The 23,599-nt window shown below is 41.2% G+C and overlaps 1 protein-coding gene across 1 annotated transcript in view; it reads right to left on the bottom strand.

The window, feature by feature from the left end:
- Positions 1–3,259: 3,259 nt before the first annotated feature.
- The window catches only part of LOC130283128 (alpha-2-macroglobulin-like protein 1), a 40,870-nt gene continuing 20,530 nt past the window's right edge, over positions 3,260–23,599 (bottom strand). The window contains exons 10-26 of the mRNA XM_056532318.1: positions 23,459–23,585; positions 22,873–22,994; positions 19,944–19,995; positions 18,284–18,358; positions 15,877–16,053; positions 15,151–15,232; positions 14,899–15,055; positions 14,702–14,776; positions 13,543–13,705; positions 13,084–13,298; positions 10,126–10,341; positions 7,890–8,014; positions 7,615–7,705; positions 6,992–7,060; positions 5,894–5,996; positions 4,742–4,783; positions 3,260–3,869 (exon numbers count right to left, since the gene is read on the bottom strand). Of these exons, the coding sequence (XP_056388293.1) occupies positions 4,743–4,783; positions 5,894–5,996; positions 6,992–7,060; positions 7,615–7,705; positions 7,890–8,014; positions 10,126–10,341; positions 13,084–13,298; positions 13,543–13,705; positions 14,702–14,776; positions 14,899–15,055; positions 15,151–15,232; positions 15,877–16,053; positions 18,284–18,358; positions 19,944–19,995; positions 22,873–22,994; positions 23,459–23,585 (1,890 nt within the window). The 3' untranslated portion in view covers positions 3,260–3,869; position 4,742. The remainder of the gene's footprint in view (positions 3,870–4,741; positions 4,784–5,893; positions 5,997–6,991; positions 7,061–7,614; positions 7,706–7,889; positions 8,015–10,125; positions 10,342–13,083; positions 13,299–13,542; positions 13,706–14,701; positions 14,777–14,898; positions 15,056–15,150; positions 15,233–15,876; positions 16,054–18,283; positions 18,359–19,943; positions 19,996–22,872; positions 22,995–23,458; positions 23,586–23,599) is intronic.

The following is a 23,599-nucleotide window of genomic DNA, read 5'->3' as shown; positions in this document are numbered from 1 at the left end:
GCAGAATCCCATTAAAGCGGGATTCCGGGTTTATACAACTTATCCTTTATATAGGGGATAAGATGTATGATCGCAGGTGTCCCGCCACTGGGGACCCTCACGATCTCCGAGCAGCCCCCGGTATGCTGTATCGGGCGCTGCTTCCGAGACAGGGAAGTAAGACATGGTCACGCACCTCGTGACTTTACATGAATGGAGGGGGCGTGGTATGACGTCTCAAGGGAGTGTATGACGTCACGTCCCTGTCTCGGAAGCAGCACCCGGTACAGAACGACGGGGACTGCACCGAGATTGCGGGGGTCCCCAGCGGCAGGACCCCTGCGATCATACATCTTATCCCCTATCCTTTGGATAAGGGATAAGATGTATAAACCTGGAATACCCCTTTAAATTCAACCGGACTCTGCTGCTGTGGAATCTCTGTGCAGAATTCCAATGCAGAATTAAGCACGGAAATTCCGACGTGTAAACATAGCCTTAAAGGATGAAATAGAAAGGGGTGGAGGGTCTTTTCACAGTGCTCTCCATGTGGTATTATTGACATGTTTACTTTATTCTGTGGGTCGGTACGATTACATCAATACCAAATTTATATCACTTATTTATGATTTACAACATTGAAGCAATAGTTGCTCCAGGCCTAGTTATTGTTCTCCGGGCAGGAGGCACACAGTGGCCCAGATTTATTAAAACTGTCTTCTTTTCCCACAGCAATCATTAACAGCACAGTAATTTCCTGTTTTTCTCTGGTAATATGAAAGCTAAACTGTGATTGGTTGCTATGGGCAAATAACACCTTTTTTGTTTAGGACAAATCTGAGGCCTATATCAGTGTGAGAAAGGTCTCCTATTTCTGTAATTCCAGTCAGGTTTCATACTATGTTGCTTCTGCTGGTAAGTCTAAGGCTGCATTCACATCACGTTTGCAGCCTATGGCTGACGGATCCGGCTGGAGAAGGGGAAAACCGGGTGCTCCCGTACCCCAGCCGAACCGGCGCCGAAACCCATTCACTTTAATGAGCCGACCGGAGTCAAACAGTGACTCCGGTCGGCTCCTTTTTGCCCCATATCCGGTTTTGTGACGGACCTAAAACCGTGGTATACTACGGTTTTAGGTCCTGGTCGCACAGGGTAAATCTAACAATACATGAAGCTGCTCCCACCAAGGGGCATATTTTTGCAGGCATTGTGTATAAAGCAATATATGTTTTTTTTCACTAAAGGAAATCTGTCATCAGTTTTCCTGCACCAGGTAGTGCAGGTCACACTGGTCACAACCATACTTACCTGGTCGCGTTCTCTGCTCCGGTTCTCCAGCTATCTTCCTCTGTATCTTCTGTTCCGGGCCGACTTGGAGCATGAGTGGAGCTTCGTGACGTCGCCACTGCTGCTTCTCTGCTTAGTCCTTCTGCTAGCAAACAGCAATGGTGATGTCATTAAGCTCCGCCCATGCTACAAGTCGGCCCCGAAACAGAAGATACAGAAGAAGATAGCAGGAGCTTACCTGAATAAGAGTTTTATGCTTGTACTGCCGTTCCCACATTACTTTATAAACTACTTTGTTAGTCTATATCAAAAGGTGGTTGTTTTCTATGGAGGTTCTATGAAATGTGTATTTCTGATGGCCTAAATAACTGTGTTTTCTACATTGCATATATGTCTTTCTTAATTTTCCAGTGCATACCCGGAGTTCTCTAGGGATAAAAAGGTTTCACATTGCACTGCACTTGTATACAGAAGAAGCAAGAATCTAGTCACATGTCAGACTCCTAGCCAGAAGCTACAGGAGTTGTCCCAACTCCACCCCCCCCCCCCCCCTAGCCTGAGAGAAGAGGTGAAACTTATTTCCTGTTTTAATTAGTCTTAGTCTAGCCTTGGCCTATTCAAGAGTAGTGTTGGGTGCGAATATTTGCATTTCTAAATGCGCAAATATTGCAAATATTGCCAAATATTCGCTATATATTCAAAAAAAAATTCCACATAATCGCATATTCTCATATTCCTTCTTTTAACTTGTGGGCCAATTAGAATGATGCAAATACACTTGTCAGAGGTTATCAACAACATCCCTAGCAACCAAAAGTAAAGTTGCCTGCTTCCTCACTGTTTTCTTCCTCAAATACGTGAATATGTGAATATGCAAATATGCGAATATAACAAATATGCGAAATTCGCAAATATAGGACAAATATTCATCTATATATTCATCAAATATTGCGAATTTGAATATGGCCAATGCCGCACATTACTATTCAAGAGCACATGCTCCTCTGCTCTTTCATGCCACACATTCCTGAGGACACTTATTTGTGGGAGCCTAGATACTGTATAACTTATGTCAGTCATACCTCCTAAAAGAATCCTACAACAATACTTGTTCAGTTAGTTTAAGTAATTAGGACATTAAGCTGCTTCTACAGAGAGTTGCTACACCTGTCTACAGCTGACTGCACCTACAATAGACATATTCAAGATCACGTGCAAAAGGTCCAGTTATATTTCTGCTAAAAGCATAGTCTGTGAAAGTGACATCATCTTAAAGGGACAGTGACTACAATCTGCTTTTCCCGAGTCTAAAGTTGTATTATCAAGCTGTATTACCACAAGCCACCTTCAGTGTACATATAGTGTATTTAACTGCATCAGGAGTTAAGTAAAGTTAAAGGGGTACTCCACTGCTCAGCATTTGGAACAAACTGTTCAGAATGCTTGAGGCGGTGACGGGAGCTTGTGACATCATAATAACCCTGCCCCCTCATAATGTCATGCCCCTCCCCATTAATGCAAGTCTAAGGGAGGGGCGTGACAGCCATCATGCCCCCTCCCATAGACTTGCATTGAGGGGGCAGGTTGTGACATTATGAGGGAGCGGGGCTATGATGTCACGAGCTCCCGTCGCCGGAACAGATTGTTCCAAATGCTGAGCAGCGTAGTACCCCTTTAAAGTTGTTTACCAAAACTCTGGCTGTCAGAGGTAGGAAACAGCTACATTGAAAGACGACTCTGGTTCACATAGTGACACCCAGCCACACGTCATATCAAGGACTATTACCCTTATCATTTCAATTCTCTACAATCTCTCCTGGCTTGCCATATATGCATTCTAGTACATGGAATAAATCTATCCTTTTGTGTATTCATCGATTATTGACGTACTGTGATTATTACATAGTTTGAACACATAGAACATCTTGTGAGACTAAAACTGTCTACCTCCTATGTAAATTCTAAGTAAAAATAACATAAAATAAATCACTTTTTGGTAAAGCTTTATTTAATTTTAAATGTCATTACATAATTATTCAAATTCTAGTATTTCTTTTAAGAAGCAAGATATTTTTTCCAGTAAGAAAGTTTAGAGAACATACAGAAGAGCACACAACATTTTAATAAACATTTTTATAACAAATGGGTTTAAATTTGTCCTTCACATGGCTGATGTCTAAAACTCTATGGTTAAATCTGTGTTGTTACAACAATTGTATCTACAATAGTATATATGATATCAGCCATGTAGCCTTAGCACCTATAACATCTTATTAATGCCATAATCATTTTCATGATAGTAACTATTTCCCCTAGAAAATATAAGGTCTATTCGACAGTAGAGAAATTAGTTTGGGCAGTAAGATATATAGGTTACAATTTTACAAGTTATCAATCGGTAAGCAAATCCATAATTTTTTCCCCCAATAAATTAATATATTCAGCAATTAATTAAATAAAATATTATTGATATAAAGGGAAATAATTAGCATTATTAAATAAATAAATAAATATTAAAAATATTATTATGACTTTATATATTAAATAATTCATTTTTCAGATGACTGTGATCTTCATATATTCCACAATTCTCATATCAGGTCCTATAAAACACAAGAGGGATAGATGAGAAAGGATATTGAACAATGTGGATGGGACCATAATGGGGACAAACTTTGCCCAGGCATTAATCACACCCACTAACATTAATGCATCTTATTTATTTATATTGGACAAGAACAAATAAAAGAGAGGGTTAAAATTCCTTATGCTTAAAGGGGTACTCCACCCCTATCCAAAGAATAGGGGATAAGTTGTCTGATAGCGGGGATCCTGCTGCTGGGGACCCCATGCAATCTCTCCTACTGCACCCCCTTACATCAGCAGCCTGGAGCTTTGTTTGCTCTGTGGCTGAAGACGGGCGATACAGGGGACGCCCCACCGTGGCGTCACAATACCCCATCCCCTGTATCGCCCATCATCAGCCATGGAGCAAACTAGCTTCAGGCTGCTGATGTACGGGGTGCAGCAGGAGAGATTGCAGGGGTCCCCAGCAGCAGGACCCCCGCAATCAGACATTTTGTCCCCTATCCTTTGGACACTTCCTGGAGACTGGGATAGTTGCTGCCATAAAGCAACACACATACTGCTGCACTGTCTATACAGATTACAGTAAGGAGCTGTATGCCTCTGACATAGTTACCCTTCAAGGAAGTTTAAAAAAAAAAAAAGCAATAATAATAATTTTTTTACTGTTTAGTGCACATTATTTCTACAGGCTTACTTTAATAATACATTAAACAAAACTTGATATAAATTCCCTTTAAAACTCTGTATAACAGATAGTAACAATGCTTAGTTTGTGATCACTTAGATTACAGTATCCTAAAAAAATGTAATGTACATAGAAAACAAAAAATACACAAAAACATTAATTTTACAGCTGTATTCTTTTTTTTATTTTTTATTTTTTTACCTTAAGCACAGGGGTTATAATAAAGCAATTCGGAATGTCGCTCTGTGAAAAATTAAATATTTCTTTATTAATTCATAATAAAATCAGGAGCCTGAGCTGGGGACAAGATCAGACAGGTAACATCTGGTTTGTTAGTTTAGTACATTAAGGACCCTTTATTATTATAGTTGCATGTGACTAGTCCCTGCCCTGCAAACAATTACCACATATATTTAGTACATGGTCAGGTAGTCTAAATAATTCCCATTTACAGTATTTATTGGTAGAAAAAAAAATGTGAAACTAGAAGAAAGAAGGAAAAAGTTGGCAACTCGAATCACTAACAATCTAAAAGTCTACCAATCCAAAATACAACTAATACGTAACAACCTATTCAATCAGCAAACAACCGAGGATACTCGCTTCTTTTCTATGACCCCTTGATGCACTTATCAAAAAGAAAAATTGAAAGTGCGGTAGACATGCCATGGTCATCAACGCTATGGAAACTTAAAGGAACCAATCAGCATGAAAACACTTTTTATTTATTAACTGGTGCCAGAAAATTAAACAGTTTTGTAAATGATTTATATTTAAAAATCTTAATCCTTCCTGTACTTATCAGCTGCTGTATGCTCCAGAGGAAGTTCTTTTCTTTTTGAATTTCTTTTCTGTCTGACCACAGTGCTCTCTGTTGACACCTCTGTCCATATCAGGAACTGTCCAGAGCAGGATAGGTTTGCTATGGGGATAAGCTACTGCTCTGGACAGTTCATGACATGGACAGAGGTTTCAGCAGAGAGCACTGTGGTCAGACAGAAATGAAATTCAAAAAGAAAATAACTTTCTGTGGGGCATACAGCAGCCGGAGTACTCCTTTTAATGTTCATTTTGACTTCACTGCAGCCAGATGACTATTACAACTCCTGGTCACATGTCTACCAATAAAGATGTCCCCTTGATGTTCTACACAGTTTGGTGATGTGCCCCACAAACTTTGGCCCTCCAGAGATTGCAAAACTTCTACTCCCTGCATGCCCGGACAGTCAATTGCAACATTTAGAGGACCACAGTTCTTAGAAGACCACTGATCTAAAGCCATTTGTCAGGTCTCTAGAGGCAAGAGATAATTTCTGGTAAACATAAAGTTTCTGTGTATGAATATAAACTTACCGGTCTCATAATAATCCTTTACATATATCAGTCCTGGGTCCAAGTTCTCCACTACAAATTGTTCCTCCATCTCTATAGAGAGCTCTATTGGTGTAGAGGTCAACTACAATTACATCAGAAGGCAAAAAGTCGACAATACATTAGTATTTTCAGTGTCTCACTACTTTTTTAAAGGGGTATTCCGGGCAAAAATATTCTATCCCCTATCCAAAGGATAGGGGATAAGGTGTCTGATCACGGGGGGCCCGCTGCTGAGACCTCCCACGATCTCCCTGTAGCACCTGCATTCTATGACATGAATGGAGGGGGCGTGGCGTCACATCCCCAGTCCCGGAAACCCGGAGGTTTCCGAAACTGGAGATTCAGCACCAGCATAGAATGCGGGTGCTACAGGGAGATCGGGGTGGGTCTCAGCAGCTGGCCCCCCGCGATCAGACACCTTATCCTTTGGATAAGGGATAAAATATTTTTGCCCGGAATACCCCTTTGAGATCTCTACTTGCTGGTAATGCCAATTTTTTATTTTCATTATTTTTTTTGAGGCTGAAAACGTACTGACATGAACGGCGCAGTTGTCTCAAAATAACAGTAGCATGACAGGTTTTCAGTGTCTGAATGTTTCTATCCACTGACAGAAAGAAATTTTGTCAAAACGTTTCATGACAGGTTTCCTGTTAAAAAGGTACTGTGCCCCAAAACATCTTATCCCCTATCCAAAGGAGAGGGGATAAGATTTCCAATTGCAGGGGTCCAAGCAGCTGGGGACCCCTGCAATCTCTGGCACAGCAACTCCGCTCCATGTTGGATGACTGTCAACCACAGCCTCCACGTCCCCTCCGTCTATGTCTATAGGAGGAGGCATGACCTCTATGTACTAGGTGTCATGCCCCCTCCCATAGACATGAATGGAGGGTGGGGGCATGGCTGGACATCACGAACAAGGAAGCCCCAGGCTTCCATGTTCAGAAAGATTGCAGGTGGATTGCAGGTGGCACTAGCGGACCACCCCCCCCCCCCCCCCCCCCGTGATCAGACATCTTATCCCCTGTCTTGGGACAGAGTACCTCTTTGATGTTTGTTAGAGTAAGATGTACCCACCTTTTCCACATAGATAGTAACATCGCTCTGGCTACTTTCCACTCTCTTCACCAAGTCATTACTTAAGAGCTGTGAGAGGAATCATGGAAGAGGACATTCATGATAAGTAAGGAAAAAAACAATAAGACTTGAAACATGTAGATCTAAAGATGGCAGCCTCTATCAAATGCCCTGTTAGGACACATGGACACCTCTCTTAGCTTGGGATTCTCTTCTACGAACAAGAGTTGAGCCATCCAGGTGTTACATGGTCAATTGTCTGAATGATATCCATGTAATATGACAATTCTCTTCCAGTCGTCCCTTAAAATTTCTTCATGGGTGGCTCCAACCTAAAGGGTATGGTCACACGAGCCATATTTTGCTGTGTATTACCCCACCCATTGTAGTCAATGGATAGCAAAATCAGTTGCATACTTTGCTACCCATTGACTTCAATGGGTAGGAAATACACAGCAGCAAATACCCAGTAAAATACGGCACGTGTGGTCCTACCCAAAAGGGTCTGTCTTTGATGAGTCCCTTAGATCCCAGATAATGTTAGATAAACTACAACTTCTGTGTCTTGCCTAAGAATACATAATAATTAGAGTAGCTTTCATTTCAGGAAATAAGTAATTTACCTTATTCTTAGAGTCTTCTGTGGCGACAAATCCAGAAAGATATTTTATAATAATAAGAGCCATGTTAGAATCTTCACTTGCATCACTTACACTGAAATATGAAGGCAAATGGTTAAAACTTCAATACAGCCTTCATATTATTAGAAAAGATTAAGTAAGCTGATTTATTACAGCACTAACATTTCCCATACTCATCACTTACACCAGGCCCTTCCCCAATGACAAACTCCATGCAGATCAATACATCCTTTAACTTTATCTTGTGTACTACTCACCTGACAGTGATATCCATGGTGAATAATGGCAGCGGGTGAGGGGGGCAGTGAACTGGTGTGATCTCGAAATCAAGGTTAAATGTTCCTACTGGTTCTGGATCCATAACATTGTATTTTTCTGTAATCTGATAAAAACATTTAGACAGTGTCAGCATTCTTATGACAAACACATCCTGCACAATTCAGCACATACACTGCTTGCTTACAAGTCCAACATACTTTGCTGAATAATATCTCAATATATTTTTATAGGGGTTTCCGCTCCTTTTTTAACACATAACTCAAAATCTACTGTAAACACATAAAGCTTGGCTAATGAGCTTACGGGATGTTGTTTTATTATTGAGTTTAAAGGGGTACTCTGCCCCTAGACATCTCATCCCCTATCCTTTGGGGAGGATAAGATGTCAGATCGCCGGGGTCCCGCTGCTTGGGACCCCCGGGATTTACCATGCGTCACCCACCTTTAGCGGCTTCCGGAACTGAGGCTGAGTCCATCTCGACCACGGGTACGGAAGATCATGACGTCATGACTCTGCCCCTGTGTGGTCACACCCCACCCCTCAATGCAAAGTCTATGGGAGGGGGCGTGACAATATATCAGAAGGTTTCTTATATTTCCTTGTATGCAAAGTTTGTTAACATGACATTGCCTTTCTAACTACCTTTCTTTCAGACTATAAGATACACCTGATTGTAGGATACAGATTTTTAACATAAAATAAGAAAAAATATTTCATAATAATTAAAACATCCCTGGTTAACTACAGGCTACAAAAAGGGGCAAAGGGTCTGAAAGTTGCATGGTTCTCCCTACTTTTTCTCCCTTTTTCATATGTTTGGGGTATATACCAGCAGATTGGCAAAAATGCAAATCTATTTAATACATGTTTGACCAGCTAATGTTTCAGACCCAACAGAGTGTTTGGCTGATAAACATGAAACACAAAGGGGGAGATTTATCAAAATCTGTGCAGTTGACCAGTTGCCAATAGCAACCAATCAGATCGCGTCCTTTATCTTTCAGAGGCCTTTTAAAAAAATGAAAGAAGCGATCTGATTGGTTTGTATAGGCAACCAGTCAGCCTTTCCTCTGCACGGGTTTTGATGAGGCTCAATGATAGTGTATTATAACCATACTATACATAAATTAAAAGATTGTATGTTGACACTTAAAAGTGTGCTGGCTTGGACCCATTTCCATTATATACTCAGACTACATGTGAAGGCTCAACCTTTTCTGGTGCTGCCATTGTGAGACCCCATGTGTTGTATAGTTATATACCTGGGCTGGGCAGTTAAGTTTAATGGACTCATTCCCTCAATATACAGGGAGAGATTTATCAGAACTTGTGCAGTGGAACAGTTGCTCATAGCAACCAATCAGATTTCAGCTTTAATAACAAAAAAAAAAAAACTCTAAAAAATTAAATCTGGAATCTGATTGGTTGCTATGAGCAAATGTTGCATGGTTTCTCTGCACAAGCTTTGATACATTTCCCCCATGTGGGACTTAAATGTTCAGCAGACCATGCTTTTGGGTCCCACACAAAATCAGGAAGGGTAATGGACCAAATGTAGTCACCAGTAGATTACATGTAGTTGTTTGCACTTAATAAGCCTGCCATAAGTATGTCATGTCATAAGGGAGCCTACCTTTTTTGACAATATGCAGATTTATACCCTAGATGGCTTGTGTGTAATGTGATTGGGCAAACAATAAAGGGCACTAATAGGGATTGTAGGGACAGGACGAAGTGAGCTACAATGCATATATTCTGGTGATTGACATAAGCCATTGTGAGCAAGACTTGATATTCATTGGCAGACAGAATAATTGGTGGTGCACTACTCTGCTTCCACAGTATATACGTACAGAATCAGGGGTGGCCGGGCTCCTTGTTTGTATGTAGAGCTGGGTTAGAGGACACAATGCTTGCCTTGCTCCAGGTGCTGGAAACCCATGCTACACCACGGGATAGGGTCTATATAACAGGTAACCTCGTCACAGGGAAACATCATACAGGCCCTTTCCCACCATGGGCCTCAAAGCTGTTTCATGCCTTGTCTGTGGTTAGGATAGTATGTCAATACAAGAACATGAAGGATTAGAACAACTCTGTATCTATGCATTGCCTAATACTGGTAAAACAGTGTGTTTTTATGTTGATATAGAAGCCATTTTAGACTTATAACGCAATAAAACTGTGACCATATTTAGGGATTAATTTTGTACCTGCACATATGCACAACCACTTCCTGATGCCTCCAGTGTATACTCTGCTGGGATGTCAGGTAAGTCCACGACCTGCACTTCTGTAAGTTTCTGGGGATTCACAGTGACATTTGCATTAAATCCTTTGTCATTGGTGATGGAGACAGTAGGCATGCTTTCATCAACGAAGGTTAAATAACCGTAAGTGGAGAGAGCCGCCAGTCCAACCACTGTGTCCTAAAAGGTAAAGAAAAAAAATGCAAGGGTTTATTTATACTAACAAAAGTTAATAAATGTAGTTTTATAAAGATCTGATTCACATTGAGAACTGCAGACCAATATACACATGAATGTAAAGTTATGTATAAGAATTAATTAATTAATTACTTAATTAATTACATATTGTGTTATGTCTATTATAGGAACTGATGGTGTGGAGAATAACACTGGGACTCAGAGCACAACAGAAAATGAATTCTTGGAGTGGTCAGAGGATTTTTCGTGGGCCACTTGCGACGTCACCGCTCTCTATCCCTCCATACCATGGCAACTGTGTCTCCAAGCTTTATCTCGACACCTCAATGTCCACAGCACCTACCCCCCTGATCTGAAGTAATTCATTGTTATGGCTACAGAATTTTTGTTAAGTCACAATTTTTTTTATGTTCAATGGTAGCTTTTTCCTTCAGATCAGAGGAGCTTCGATGGGAGCCAAATACTCGCCATCCTTTGCTAATATTTTCATGATTTTTTGGGAGGAGTCATTTATTTTTACACCAGAGAACCCATTTTTTTCATCTATTAAATATATCGGACGCTATATAGATGATCTTGCCATGGTATGGAGGGATAGTGAAGATAAGTTTTGGGAATTTATCAAGTAGATTAATGAGAATCAACTTAACTTGAAATTTACTGCCAATTTTTCTAGAGAAAAATTACCCTTCCTGGATATAGAATTATGTACCAGTCCAGACAGAAATAGAGTTATAATACAACCGTACAGAAAAGAATCAGCGGGCAACACCCTATTGAAAGCGAACTCATGCCACCCGCACCATGTTGTTAGAAATATATTATATGGGGAGTGGGTGCGCCTGAGACGCAACTGTTCGGATGACTGTACATTTGAACAAGAATCTCAGATTTTGCATGAAAGATTAAAACAGAGAGGGTATGGTGACGTTGTACTGAAAAAAGCATATGAAAAAAGTAAAACCTTAAATTTCAATAACTTGTTGTTAAAATCCAAAAGATCAGAGAGAAACATACAGGATAGAAAAAATAATTTGCCGGTCTTTGTCACACGGTTCAGTAAGCAGTTCCAAGCTATAAAAAATATTCTGTACAAATATCTTCCCATTTTAGAAAATGATTCTGCATTGGCAGATATTGATAAGACAAAACTCAAAGTGGTGTCCAGGCGGGGTCCCTCTTTAGGATCTATGTTGTCCCCCAGTCTATTTTTGAAATAGGATTCGGACATACAAGGTAAAACATGGTTAAATTATCCAGGTACGTGGAAATGTGGTCATAATCATTATATTACAAGCAAATATATAGACAAATCCAATCATTTTGTCTCGTTTAGTACGGCAAAAAGTACTACAACAAAACTTGTATTAATTGTAATACCTGTTCTGTTGTGTACTTGGCTTCCTGATTAGAGTGTCGTACCCAATATGTAGGCTGTGCATCTAATTCATTAAAGGCACGGATTCGCAGACATATTTCCGATGTGGGTAATCAACAGGTTAATGTGTCAGCGCTTTCTAGACATTTTAGAATGTGTCATGGCGGAGATGTGTGTGCACTGCGTGTTAATGCAGCGGAAAGGGTATGCAATAATATTAGAGGTGGTGACATCAAACGTAAATTATTCAATAGGGAATCCTATTGGATATTTATACTGGAAACAAGAGAGCCTAAAGGATTGAACCTTAGACATGATCTCATCTGCACCTACTGATGTTTATGCTTTGTGGTTTTACAATTTATTTTCCACGGTATTTACTAAGGTCACCCCATCATTTTCCACTTTCCCTACACTTTGCTTTTTTTTTACACATGCTCTGATCTGTCGGGTTTTCCTCAGCTCAAATCCACCACATTATATGTGGAAACCTTAGTAAATATGTTGGGTTTTTGTGAAAATGTCGGGGACACACCCCTTTTTCGGGTTTTTTTGCAAAATGGAGAGTTAGTTGGGTATTTTTCAATTCTGGCGCAAATTCTGGCACAGACAGAATTTCTGGTGCAATGTGACAGAATCTGGCGCACAACCCGACAAAACATGTCTGGTTTGCAGTAGTAAATGAGGGCCACTGTGTCTGGAGGTTCCATTTAATGTTTTCAGAACAATTTAAGCTGCTTGTGTCGTTTTGGTCCATCTTTGGACTGGAGCCCTTTTACTAGTTTCCTAAGCCCCTGATAATTTACTATGTTAGTCCTAGTTTATGGCACCCTGATCATACTCTTTTTTTAACACTTTAAGAATCAGGATGTTTCGGTCCTAAATGGCCAAACATTTTATAGTGTATTTTTTGCTCATGGGGCTTTAGATTTTTCTTTTGTTAATTTTATTTGGCCTAAGATGTACAAAAAGTTTAATGAAAAATAATTTGTATTTTTGTATTCTTTAAATATGCTAATTCACTACTGTACATAAAGCTCTATGAGTGCTATGTAGGCTGCAACAGTGAAGACATAATTAGTTATTAGTTATTAACCACTTTTGTCTTCTTCACACCCAACCTACTCCTGCTAGGTTGCTGAAGCTTTATAATTATGCTGTACATAATTTGGTGTAGATTGGGCACATGGTTTAAGTAGACTCAGGACCATGCGCTTTACACATATGGCTTGTGGTCCTACACAAGTTATATCAAACTACTCTCTAATACATATGTGATGGTCATGGGGTAAATGTAAATGCATACAAAAAGATAATATCAGGTATTTATGAAAAATAAACTAAACCTGAGTGGTGGCAAATCCTCCATTGGGATTTTGTTGGGAAGTCAACCAGCGAACTGCAGGTACTGCCGCCCCTAGGTCGGTTTTGCTCGGTTCGTTCTCAGAAACCAATGCCAACACAACGTATGCTGTGGTCTCCACATCTGCAGAGTTTGGCTTGGACCATAATGGATCATCTTTAGGGAGGTCAGAATTTATAGACCAGTGCGTCTTTTCATCTGAAACAAGAATCATTACAATATAAGGTCTTCTTACCATCATTTGAATCATATAGACAAGAAATGTCACATAATACCTCACCAGAGTAAGAATCACAGTGCACAAGCAGAGCAGTCACAAAGAGTAATTTAATGCATACATTGTAAATGTTAGAAAAATTAAAGTTTATGCTCCTATAACATTTTACTAGTACAATGCTTCTTTTATTTGTTCTTTAAGATTCCAAGGTTCATGTATAAATACCATTCTTTATAGCCACTTCATCCAGCTGCTCCAAAAGTTGTGTTCTTTTCTCTGTATCCCCCAGCAGAGTGTAAGTGTATGCACATTGTGCTTTAGTGTAGGTTGAGCTTTGCGGTTGAGTGCAGTTTTCAAGACATTGCTTAGCTTTCTCTATAACTTCATCCTATGGAAGTTTATGTTAGACAGAGGAAAACATGTTAAAAAGGATAAAGAAAAAAAACCATTTGATAAATTTGACCAAACAGGTACAGAGAACTTGCTAATAAAGATCCTGTGATCACAGCAGCCTCAGCACTAATTCAAGCAAGAAGTCTCTCCAGTTTGAATAGTGTATACCCACGTGCCTATGCTAACAATGCAGAGGGGATAAAAAAAAAGGAGTGAAAGGTTTAATATAAGCCAACAAATTTGAAGAAAAAAGGTCCAGTGGCCAGGCTGGAGCTCCACTTTCTGTGGAGAGCCAGGAATGTCTGTGCATTGCACAGTCAGCCCGTTGCTTTAAATGGGGACTATGTCATTCTGTATTTTACCTCTGAGCAGCCCAGTAGAGGATTTAAATGAACACAACATTTTCACACAACTCATGCAAAAAATATACTTAATTGATAGCAGCAATACCCACAAGCAAATTTGTTAATTAATTGTCTTCTGAAATTTTGCTTTCTTTCTTCCTAAAAATATGTCCAAATTTCTAGCCACTAGAATTATCCTTCCACTGAATTGGCTGTAATAGCTCTAGTAATAGAGACACCAAGACTGAGCACAAGTGTGAATAGCAGCAACTGTGGCTTAGTGGTTAGTGCTGTTGCCTTGCACTGCTGGGTTCCAAATCCCACCAAAGACAACATCTGCTAAGAGTTTGTATGTTCTCTCTGTGTTTGAGTGGATTTCCTCCCACACTTTAAAAATACATTAATAGGTTTAGATTGTAAGCCTCGATGGGGACAGGGACCACCTTGTGTTTAGTGCTGCAGAATCTGTGTGTGCCATATAAATAAAAAGTTATTAGTATGAGGATGCTCCTGTCTGCTCATATAGCCAGTGCCTCAGCTCTAACCTATAGGTTCTCTGCAGAGAGTCATCTCCAGGACAGTTCTAACAAGAGCAATTGTAGAAAGCAGGAAACAATTTTGATGCTGTGAGAGACATGGACACTTACGTAATTATTCTTTCCTGCTTCTAGAAATGCAGAAGTAACATATGCAGTGAGTGAGATCTGACTGTCCTCTCCTCCCTGAAAACAAGGACAAAATACTTGATGTTACAAATAAGTAGAAACAATCATCCTTACCTGAAAATTATAATGCTGTATTCTACCTATCTATTGTACCAAAGGGCATGATAAACTACTTTTACCTGAATCTCCTTGTGAACTAACTGGCCTGAACTTTTGAAGCAGCCATTGCTTTCTTGTTGCCCTTTCAACCAGTCGAGAGGAGCTGTAATTTGACTATCATCTATATCGATATATTTCTGACCCTGATAAAAAACTCTTGCGACAAATGCCGTCAGCCTGAGAGGAAAAATATACCAAATAATGAGAAACATTGGAAAATGAATATAACCTAACAACATACCCTGTTCTTGGTGTGTATATATTGATCTCACCATGTACTTCCAGATGGATCCCTATTCCCAAAAGTGCTGTAGGATCCATCCGTATGCTTGTAATTCAGTTGATTCTGGTATCCTGTGAAAAAAGGAACATGTTCACTTACTGTTGATCGGGGCTCTTTGGGCAAACCAGAAGAAATTACTTTGTCTGAACAAACCCTGCTCATGTGCACTACTAAAATTGCCTTTATTTTTCATAAATTAGCTACAACCTGGCCAATGTATCCTGAGGCTATGTTCACACTACTGAATTTTTGCCTGCAATTCTGCTTTGAAATTGCAGGGAGAAATTCTGCTTACTAAAATGTATTGTATAGCGAATGGGTTTCCGTTCACAAATTCACACTTCAGACTTTGTGAAGCGGAATTTGTGAACGGAAAATCCGCTTGAAAATTTCTGCCTGAAGAATAGTGTGGCTCATTTTTCAGGCGGAAATACTCGCGGAACACATTGCAGTCTATTGGTGACTGCAGTGTCCGCGGGGTCCTAGCGCCAACTGATTCAGTCGGCGCTGGCCGCACTCGGAATCTCCAGGCGGAAATGTTTCTGCCCGGAGATTCTGCAGTGTGAACGTAACCAAATAGTTCACAATTTACTATAAATGAATCTCCAGAATTCCAAAAACATTTGCGCAATACCATTCTCTGGAACAACTTGGATTGTTTTTTTGGATAAACATGTAGTGACAATTTTAGATATTGCCTGTGGAGTCTACTTACCAGTTTCCATGAAGCCATTTGCCTGTTCCACAATTTCATCAGTCAGTTGCCCTGTGGTATCCAAGTATATTATAGCGGATATGATAGGGGCGAGTAATATCATATTCTGCTCTCCACAGCCTATTGGCAGCTTCACTAGATAATACAAGTTGCTTAGTGGCTTTCCCATTATATCACCTGGAGGAGAGAAATAGACCTAAGCACTACAAAGAAAATGATTTTTAATAACCAACTTTCTGTAAGATCAGATGTGGACTCCACAACTACTTATTGAGTTCAGGTATTTAAGCCACAGCCATTGCACACAGGTACAGGAAATCAAGAACGTTGTCATGCAATTTCAGTAGACAAAGGCAATAGTATAGATAATAAAGAAGAGCTCAGAGACTGTAAACATGGCACTGTCATAGAATGCCACCATTGTCACAAATAAATGCTTCTGATTTGCTATATTATCCCTAGTCAGCTGTAACCACTATGGTTGTGAAGTGAAACTGTCTAGGAGTGACAACAGCTTAAAGGGGTACTTCGCCCCTAGAAATCTTATTCCTTATCCAAAGGATAGAGGATAAGATGTCTGATCGTGGGGGTCCAGCCACAGGGGTCCCGCGCGATCTCGGCTGCGGCACCCCAGACATCCGGTGCACGGAGCGAACTTTGCTCCATGCCGGATGACTGGCGATGCAGGGCGGAGGCTCATGATGTCACAACCATGCCCCCTCAATGCAAGTCTATGGGAGACTTGCATTTAAGGGGGCGTTGCAGTGATGTCACGAGCAGGGCGCAGCCATGATGTCACATGCTCTAAACAAACACCAGGTGCAGCAGGGAGATTGCGGGGGTCCCCAGCGGTGGGACCCCCCAGGATCAGACATCTTATCCCCTATCCTTTGGATAGGGGATAAGATGTCTAGGCGTGGAGTATCCCTTTAAGGGCCGTGAAGTGCTTAAACATGGGGTGCATATGAGTAAACTATCTTCTCTTGCATTACTCACTACAAAGATCAATACTTTCTCTGGAAGTGACGTCAACACAACAACAGTGAGTTAGGAGCTTCATGAAATGAGTTTCCACAGTTCAGCAGTTACATACAAGCTTAAAGCATTACTGTAGGTAAAAAAATATCAAAAGTCTTGATCAGTTAGGGTTTTAGTTCTGAGACCTCCACCAATCTCTAGATATAGCTGGGAGAAGTACATGGCTGTGTGCTTCACTTCTTGGTTGGCTGCAAAATCCAACTCATTGGTAGAGTCAGGCTCCAATTTAAAGGAAATCTGCAGTAAATTGAACTTATCTCTTATCCACAGGATAGGAGATAAGTGTCTGATCGTGGGGGTCTGAACGCTGGGACCACCCACAATCTCCTGCGATCTCTGCATTGGGCCCCGGCTCTTGCATGCAGGAAGCACACCAGCCCCAGCAGGACACGCCTCCTCTATGTATCTCTATGGGAGAGGTGGGGATGCTGCGTTCATGCCTCCCCGCTGTATGGAGGGGGTGTGTCCGTCAAGTTCAATTAGCTCGATACAATGTGCATTAGCTGGCACACAGCACGGCAATGGCGGGGCCCAATTCGGGAGATCACGGGGGCCCCAGCGGTTGGAACCCCCGCGATCAGACACTTATTCCCTATTCTATGGATAGGGGATAAGTGTATTTCCCTGAGTCTAAGTCTACAGAACCCAATTCCCCCAATCAGATGCATTAAGTGCAAAGTGAGCGAATAAAGCATGCTGCTGCATGGGTTTCCCAGCAATATCTAGAGATCGTGGGGGTCTCAGCAGTGAGACCCTGACCATTCAAAACTTTTGACATGTCTGTGTGACGTCTAATTCTTTAAGATCGGCATACAGAATGCTAAGCATTGCCTGGAGTCATGGAATGCCTATTGGCTCAGATTTATCAACATGTCGGACAAAAACTGGAGTTATTAGCCCATAGTAACCAATCACAACTCAGCTCTCATTTTATCAGAGATGGTTATGATATCAAAGCGGAGCTGTGATGGATTGCTATGGGAAATTACACTAATTTGTGTGACAGGTTGAGAAATGTGGGCCAATGTCACTGAACTCTACTACAGCCAAGTGTTGTTCCCTGTTTCACTAGTTACCAGTCTGATAAAGTAATCCAGGTTCGGTGTATTCATGATGAACTTTACCGACTGGAATACATTTTGCCAAGGCTATCGGTTCAAAATTTTGTCTTACTACAAAATTCACCCGAGAAGGATTTTTATCCTTATATTACAGAATTTGCACATACATCTGCACATCCTTACAGAGAGGTATTTTTTTGTCCTCTTCTTGATGACTACTGTAATTTTAGCTCTATGGATATGTGTTTCAATATACGTTGTACATGAAGAAATATCCTCAAATAAATGCCACCTCGTTCTTATTTTACCTGTTACAGTTACTTCTGCTGACTGGGATCCACGCACCACATTCTCAGGAAGGTCCAATGGGATGGTGTGAGACTCTGTGAAAATATAGAAACTTCAGAAAACACTCTTGGATAACACACAGTGCATGTTCCGAACGCTGTTTATGCGCTGCAGGGGGTCGGCCATGCCCCTTGTGATGTCACAGCCATGCCCCCTCAAAGCAAGTCTATGGGAGGGGGCGTGATGACCCTCACGCCCCCTCCCATAGACTTGCTTTGAGGGGGTATGGCCGTGATGTCACGAGTGGCGTGGTTGACCCCCCCCAGCGCTAAAACAGCATTCGGAACATTTAGTTTCGAACACTGGACAGTGGAGTACCCCATTAACAATAGGCTGTGTGGCATCATTTGGTCACTTTTGGTAAATTGTGGTACCTCCTTATACCCAATGAAGGAGATTTATCGAAAGCTTTGCAGAAAAAAGTAGAGCAGTTGCCTATAGCAACCAGTCAGATTGCTTTTTTCATTATTCAAAAGGCATATAAAAATAAGGTTGGGTTCACACTATGGAATTTCCAAGTGGAATTCCGCTTTGAAATTCTGATGCAATCCTATTGCAGTCAATGTGATTCTGCTGCACAGTGCACACAACAGAAATTCATCCGCGCAAAAAAATGAACTGGGTCCTTTTTGGGGCAGATTAAGGGTGCATTCACATGCTAGTAGCTAGCATTGAGTTTCCCACTGAGGGAAACCCGCTGCGAGTTACGCTATCATTGATTTAAATGAGTCTGCAGACAGTCAGCAAATCTGACACTATTGCGGACTGTCTGTGGACCCCTTCAAAACAATGGTAGCGTAACTCGCAGCGGGTTTTCTGCAGTGTCAAAAAGTGGAATACATTGGCATCTATGGGAACAGCAATTTCAACGCAATCCTAGTGCCAACAAACATAGTCAATGCCGGCCTCCTCCGGAATCCTTAGCCGCAATATTTCCAGACAGTTTCAGTAGTTTGAACCTAGCCGTAAAGAAGCAATCTGATTGGTTGCTATGGTAAAATGCTCCACTTTTCCTCTGCATAGGTTTTGATAAATCTCCCCCAATTACCTTATAGTTATATTTATGGACATTTATCAACGGGTTTAGTCAGGTTTTCTTTACTATAATTGTTTCAAAATTGTCGCAACTGCGACTACGCAATTTTTCGTGCGACATTTTGACTGGAAAGCGAGAAAAGCAAGTTTTCCAAAAATTAACTATGTAGTAATAATTTTAAAATGGACTACAGGTAGTCAGGCATTTATTAACTGCGACAGTCGCAACTGCGCAAAAAAAAAAAGTCGCAACAGGGTTAAAAATTGACTAAATTTACTCCAGCTCAAACATGGAGCAGAAAAAGCTACTACCAAAGTAAAAAAGGAAAAATTGCTTACGTGAAAGAAAATTATCAACAGGCTGAAACCAGTTGATAAATAAGTCACACATAAGCAAAAAAATAGTAAGGAAAAAATTACTAAAAAAAAGAATACATAAGCAAACATTGATAAATGTCCCTCATTGTGATTACACTTGTAAAGTGTAGAAGAAAATAAACCTCATTCTAGAATTAGGCCACTTATGCTGGGGACCAGAGAAATATCAGAATAATATCAGACAATATGACATAGAAAATCACTTACCAAAAGTGCATAGGAGCAAATTGCGTGTATTTTCTACTGGCATTCCCTTTGCCTATGGAAAGAAAAAATGCACCATAACAACAAGCAGGAGCAAATCAAGTATAACTATGTGCTAACCATGGCTATATGAGCTATTTAGTACTTTCACAACTTACTATCACTATATATATACACACGGACATGGACACGGACAAGCTCAGGGATGTATCTGCCATAAGACAAGATGAGTATCTCACCTCAGGTGGCAAATATCAGAATGGGGCCCTAAATCATACTGTCTACACCTTTTCTATAACTGTACTGTTGACAGGGCTGGTTTTAGGCTTAGCGGGGCCCTAGGCAAAATCAAAAGAGGGGCCCCAAAAGTCATAATAGTGCACTAACCAGATTTGCAAATTTTTTTGGTCACTTCAAATACCATAAAAAATATGTAAAAAGCAACTGAAAAGTCCAATCAAAACAAAATGGTACCGATAAAAACTACAAATCACAGCGCAAAAAATGACCCTCATACATCCCCACATACAGAAAAATAAAAGAGTTATAGGGATCAGAATAGTACAATTTTATATTTTTGTATAGTTCCCCCACATTAGGTTGGCAGTATAGTCCCCTCACATTAGGTTGGCAGTATAGTTCCCCCACATTGGGTAGGCAGTATAGTTCCCCCCACATTAGGTTGGCAGCATAGTTCCCCCATATTAGGTTGGTAGTATAGATCCCCCACATTAGGTTGGCAGTATAGTTCTCCCCACATTGGGTTGGCAGTATAGTCCCCTCACATTAGGTTGGCAGTAGAGTTCCCCCACATTGGGTAGGCAGTATAGTTCCCCTCACATTAGGTTGGCAGCATAGTTCCCCCATATTAGGTTGGTAGTATAGATCCCCCACATTAGGTTGGCAGTATAGTTCTCCCCACATTGGGTTGGCAGTATAGTTCCCCCACATTAGGTTGGCAGTATAGTTCCCCCACATTAGGTTGGCAGTATAGTCCCCCCACATAAGGTTGGCAGTATAGTTCCCCCACATTAGGTTGGCAGCATAGTTCCCCCACATTAGGTTGGTAGTATAGTTCCCCCACATTAGGTTGGCAGTATAGTTCCCCCCACATTGGGTTGGCAGTATAGTTCCCCCACATTAGGTTGGCAGTATAGTTCCCCCACATTAGGTTGGCAGTATAGTCCCCCCACATTAGGTTGGCAGTATAGTTCCCCCACATTGGGTAGGCAGTATAGTTCCCCCACATTAGGTTGGCAGCATAGTTCCCTCACATTAGGTTGGTAGTATAGTTCCCCCACATTAGGTTGGCAGTATAGTTCCCCCCACATTGGGTTGGCAGTATAGTTCCCCCACATTAGGTTGGCAGTATAGTTCCCCCCACATTAGGTTGGTAGTATAGTTCCCCCCACATTAGGTTGTCAGTATAGTTCATCCCACATTAGTTTGGCAGTATAGTTCCCCCACATTAGGTTGGCAGTATAGTTCCTCCACATTAAGTTGGTAGCATGTGCCCCCACATTAGGTAGACAGTATAGTTCCCCACATTAGATAGACAGTATAGTTGCCCCACATTAGGTTGTCAGTATAGCTTCCCCACATTAGGTCTGCAGTATGTTCCCGCACATTATGTTGGCAGTATGTTCCCCCACATTAGGTTTCAGTTCCCCCCATTAGGTTGACAGTATGTTCCCCCACATTAGGTTTGCAGTATAGTTTCCCCACATTAGGTCCCCTCTCTCCCCCTACTTTTTCTCATGATTCACTCATCATTTCCTGCAGCCCCGGCCAGACTGCTATACTTAAGCAGCCAGCACTGCAGGAAATGAGGAGTGATGTCCCTGACACCGTGCAGAGGAGCCGGCAGGAGATGTCACTCGTCATATTATCCACACAGCCCACAAAACCCGCTGCATTACCTGAGCCTACCGAGCACAGCCAGGTAAGGAAATATGAAAAATAGAAAAAGCAGAAGTGTCGGGGCCCACCGCTGGTCACTGTTTTAAAGTGGCCGCGGCCAGGCTGCTAATCTTTAACAAGCAACCGGTGCTGCGGCCACTTTAAAACATTTGCCCCCCCCCACTGAGAAGCCAGCAGGGGGCCCCCTGGGGGATGGGGGCCCTAGGCAATTGCTTCGTTTGCCCCGCTGGCCCTGACTGTTGGTTCTATTGACCCCATAACCTGCAATTAATGACTGGACATGATGTAGACATAAAGACAGTCAGGATTAGGAATGAAGTAAATATTTGGTAACAATGTAACTATTATAAAGAAGTATTGAACAAAATGTATTGGTACTGATACACACAGCAGATTTTTTTTACTCAAACTTATCTTATCTGTGCCATTCCACTTTGCGTCAGACAGCAGTAAAGCTAGAATTGGCCCTGGACAAGCTTTTTTTTTTTTTATTACAGACCATTATGATGTACTCTAAAAATGCTGAAACATTTTAGAGAAATCATCACTGGGAGCTCCCCACCGATGTCTTCCCACCAGGCTTATTTGATAGACACGTGTTTATTTGTTTACAGGAAAATATCTGTTAGTCAAGCCCAGCAAAACGGAAGGCAGGTTTTCTTTAAAGGGGTACTCTGCTGCTAGACATCTTATGCCCTATATTTGTTCTAAACAAATTCCAGGTTCCTGTGGCAGTGGTCGTGACATCAGGACCATGCCCCTCGTGACATCACACCACGCCCCATCCATTCGTGTCTATGGTAGGGGGCGTGTCGGCCGACATATGAAAACATATGTTAAGATTGTAAATTGTTAGTGTTACTGGGGAGGCTCATCTAGCCCATTGGTCACTCTGTAGCTACAAGCTTGACGTTTAGAAAAAACAATAAAAATATTGTATTGATCTTATATTGCTCTTCCATACAATCATTTAAAACCATTATTTTAATATTTTATAATTCCAAGTACTCGCCTCAACTATAAGTCGCCTCTGTACAATATCTGAGTTTCCTTCTGTAGGAACTATAGGCTTCTGTCCATCACACAGATCACTAGTGCTCAATGCCTCCGTGCCAATCGTGATATTGATAGTTCCTGTTGTAGAAACATGAGATAAACCAGTTACAAATTTAAGACTTACACAGGATGTTATGTGCCATCAATAAAAGATACAATGCACGAAATGTTACTTCATAGGAGTCCCATTTGGGACATTTTGTCATCATCAAGATGTCCACTACTTGGGAATCCATCTCCATTAGCCAAAATCTAGAGCTCCAAACAGAGGCGTAGCTATAGGGGGTGTAGAGGTAGTACCCGCCCCAGGGCCTTGGTGCCTATGGGGACCCCAAAGCACATCTACCCCATAAAACCCCAGTATTATAATTGGCACATGGGGCCCTTTTGCAGATTTTGCATCGGAGCCCAGAAGCTACAAGTTACACCTTTGGCTCCAAACCACGCTCTGTTACACTCAGTTATATATTACACATCCTCCTGTAGATTTGAATGGGTACCATGTCCTACAACATTGCATTTGCAATGACCAGGGTTCTTACCCATGGTTAAAGGTAGAATTTTCCAGGTAAAGGTGTAGGTTGGATCACTGCAGAGACAGGCACTGTATGTACAATCTTCACATGGTTCCAGTTGAAAGTCTTCAGTCTGGTACAAAGTTGCACTGACCTAAATGAGAGGAA

The sequence above is a fragment of the Hyla sarda genome, chromosome 7 (assembly GCF_029499605.1).
Source record: "Hyla sarda isolate aHylSar1 chromosome 7, aHylSar1.hap1, whole genome shotgun sequence".
NCBI lineage: Eukaryota > Metazoa > Chordata > Amphibia > Anura > Hylidae > Hyla > Hyla sarda.
This window is presented reverse-complemented; position numbering and strand designations above follow the sequence as displayed.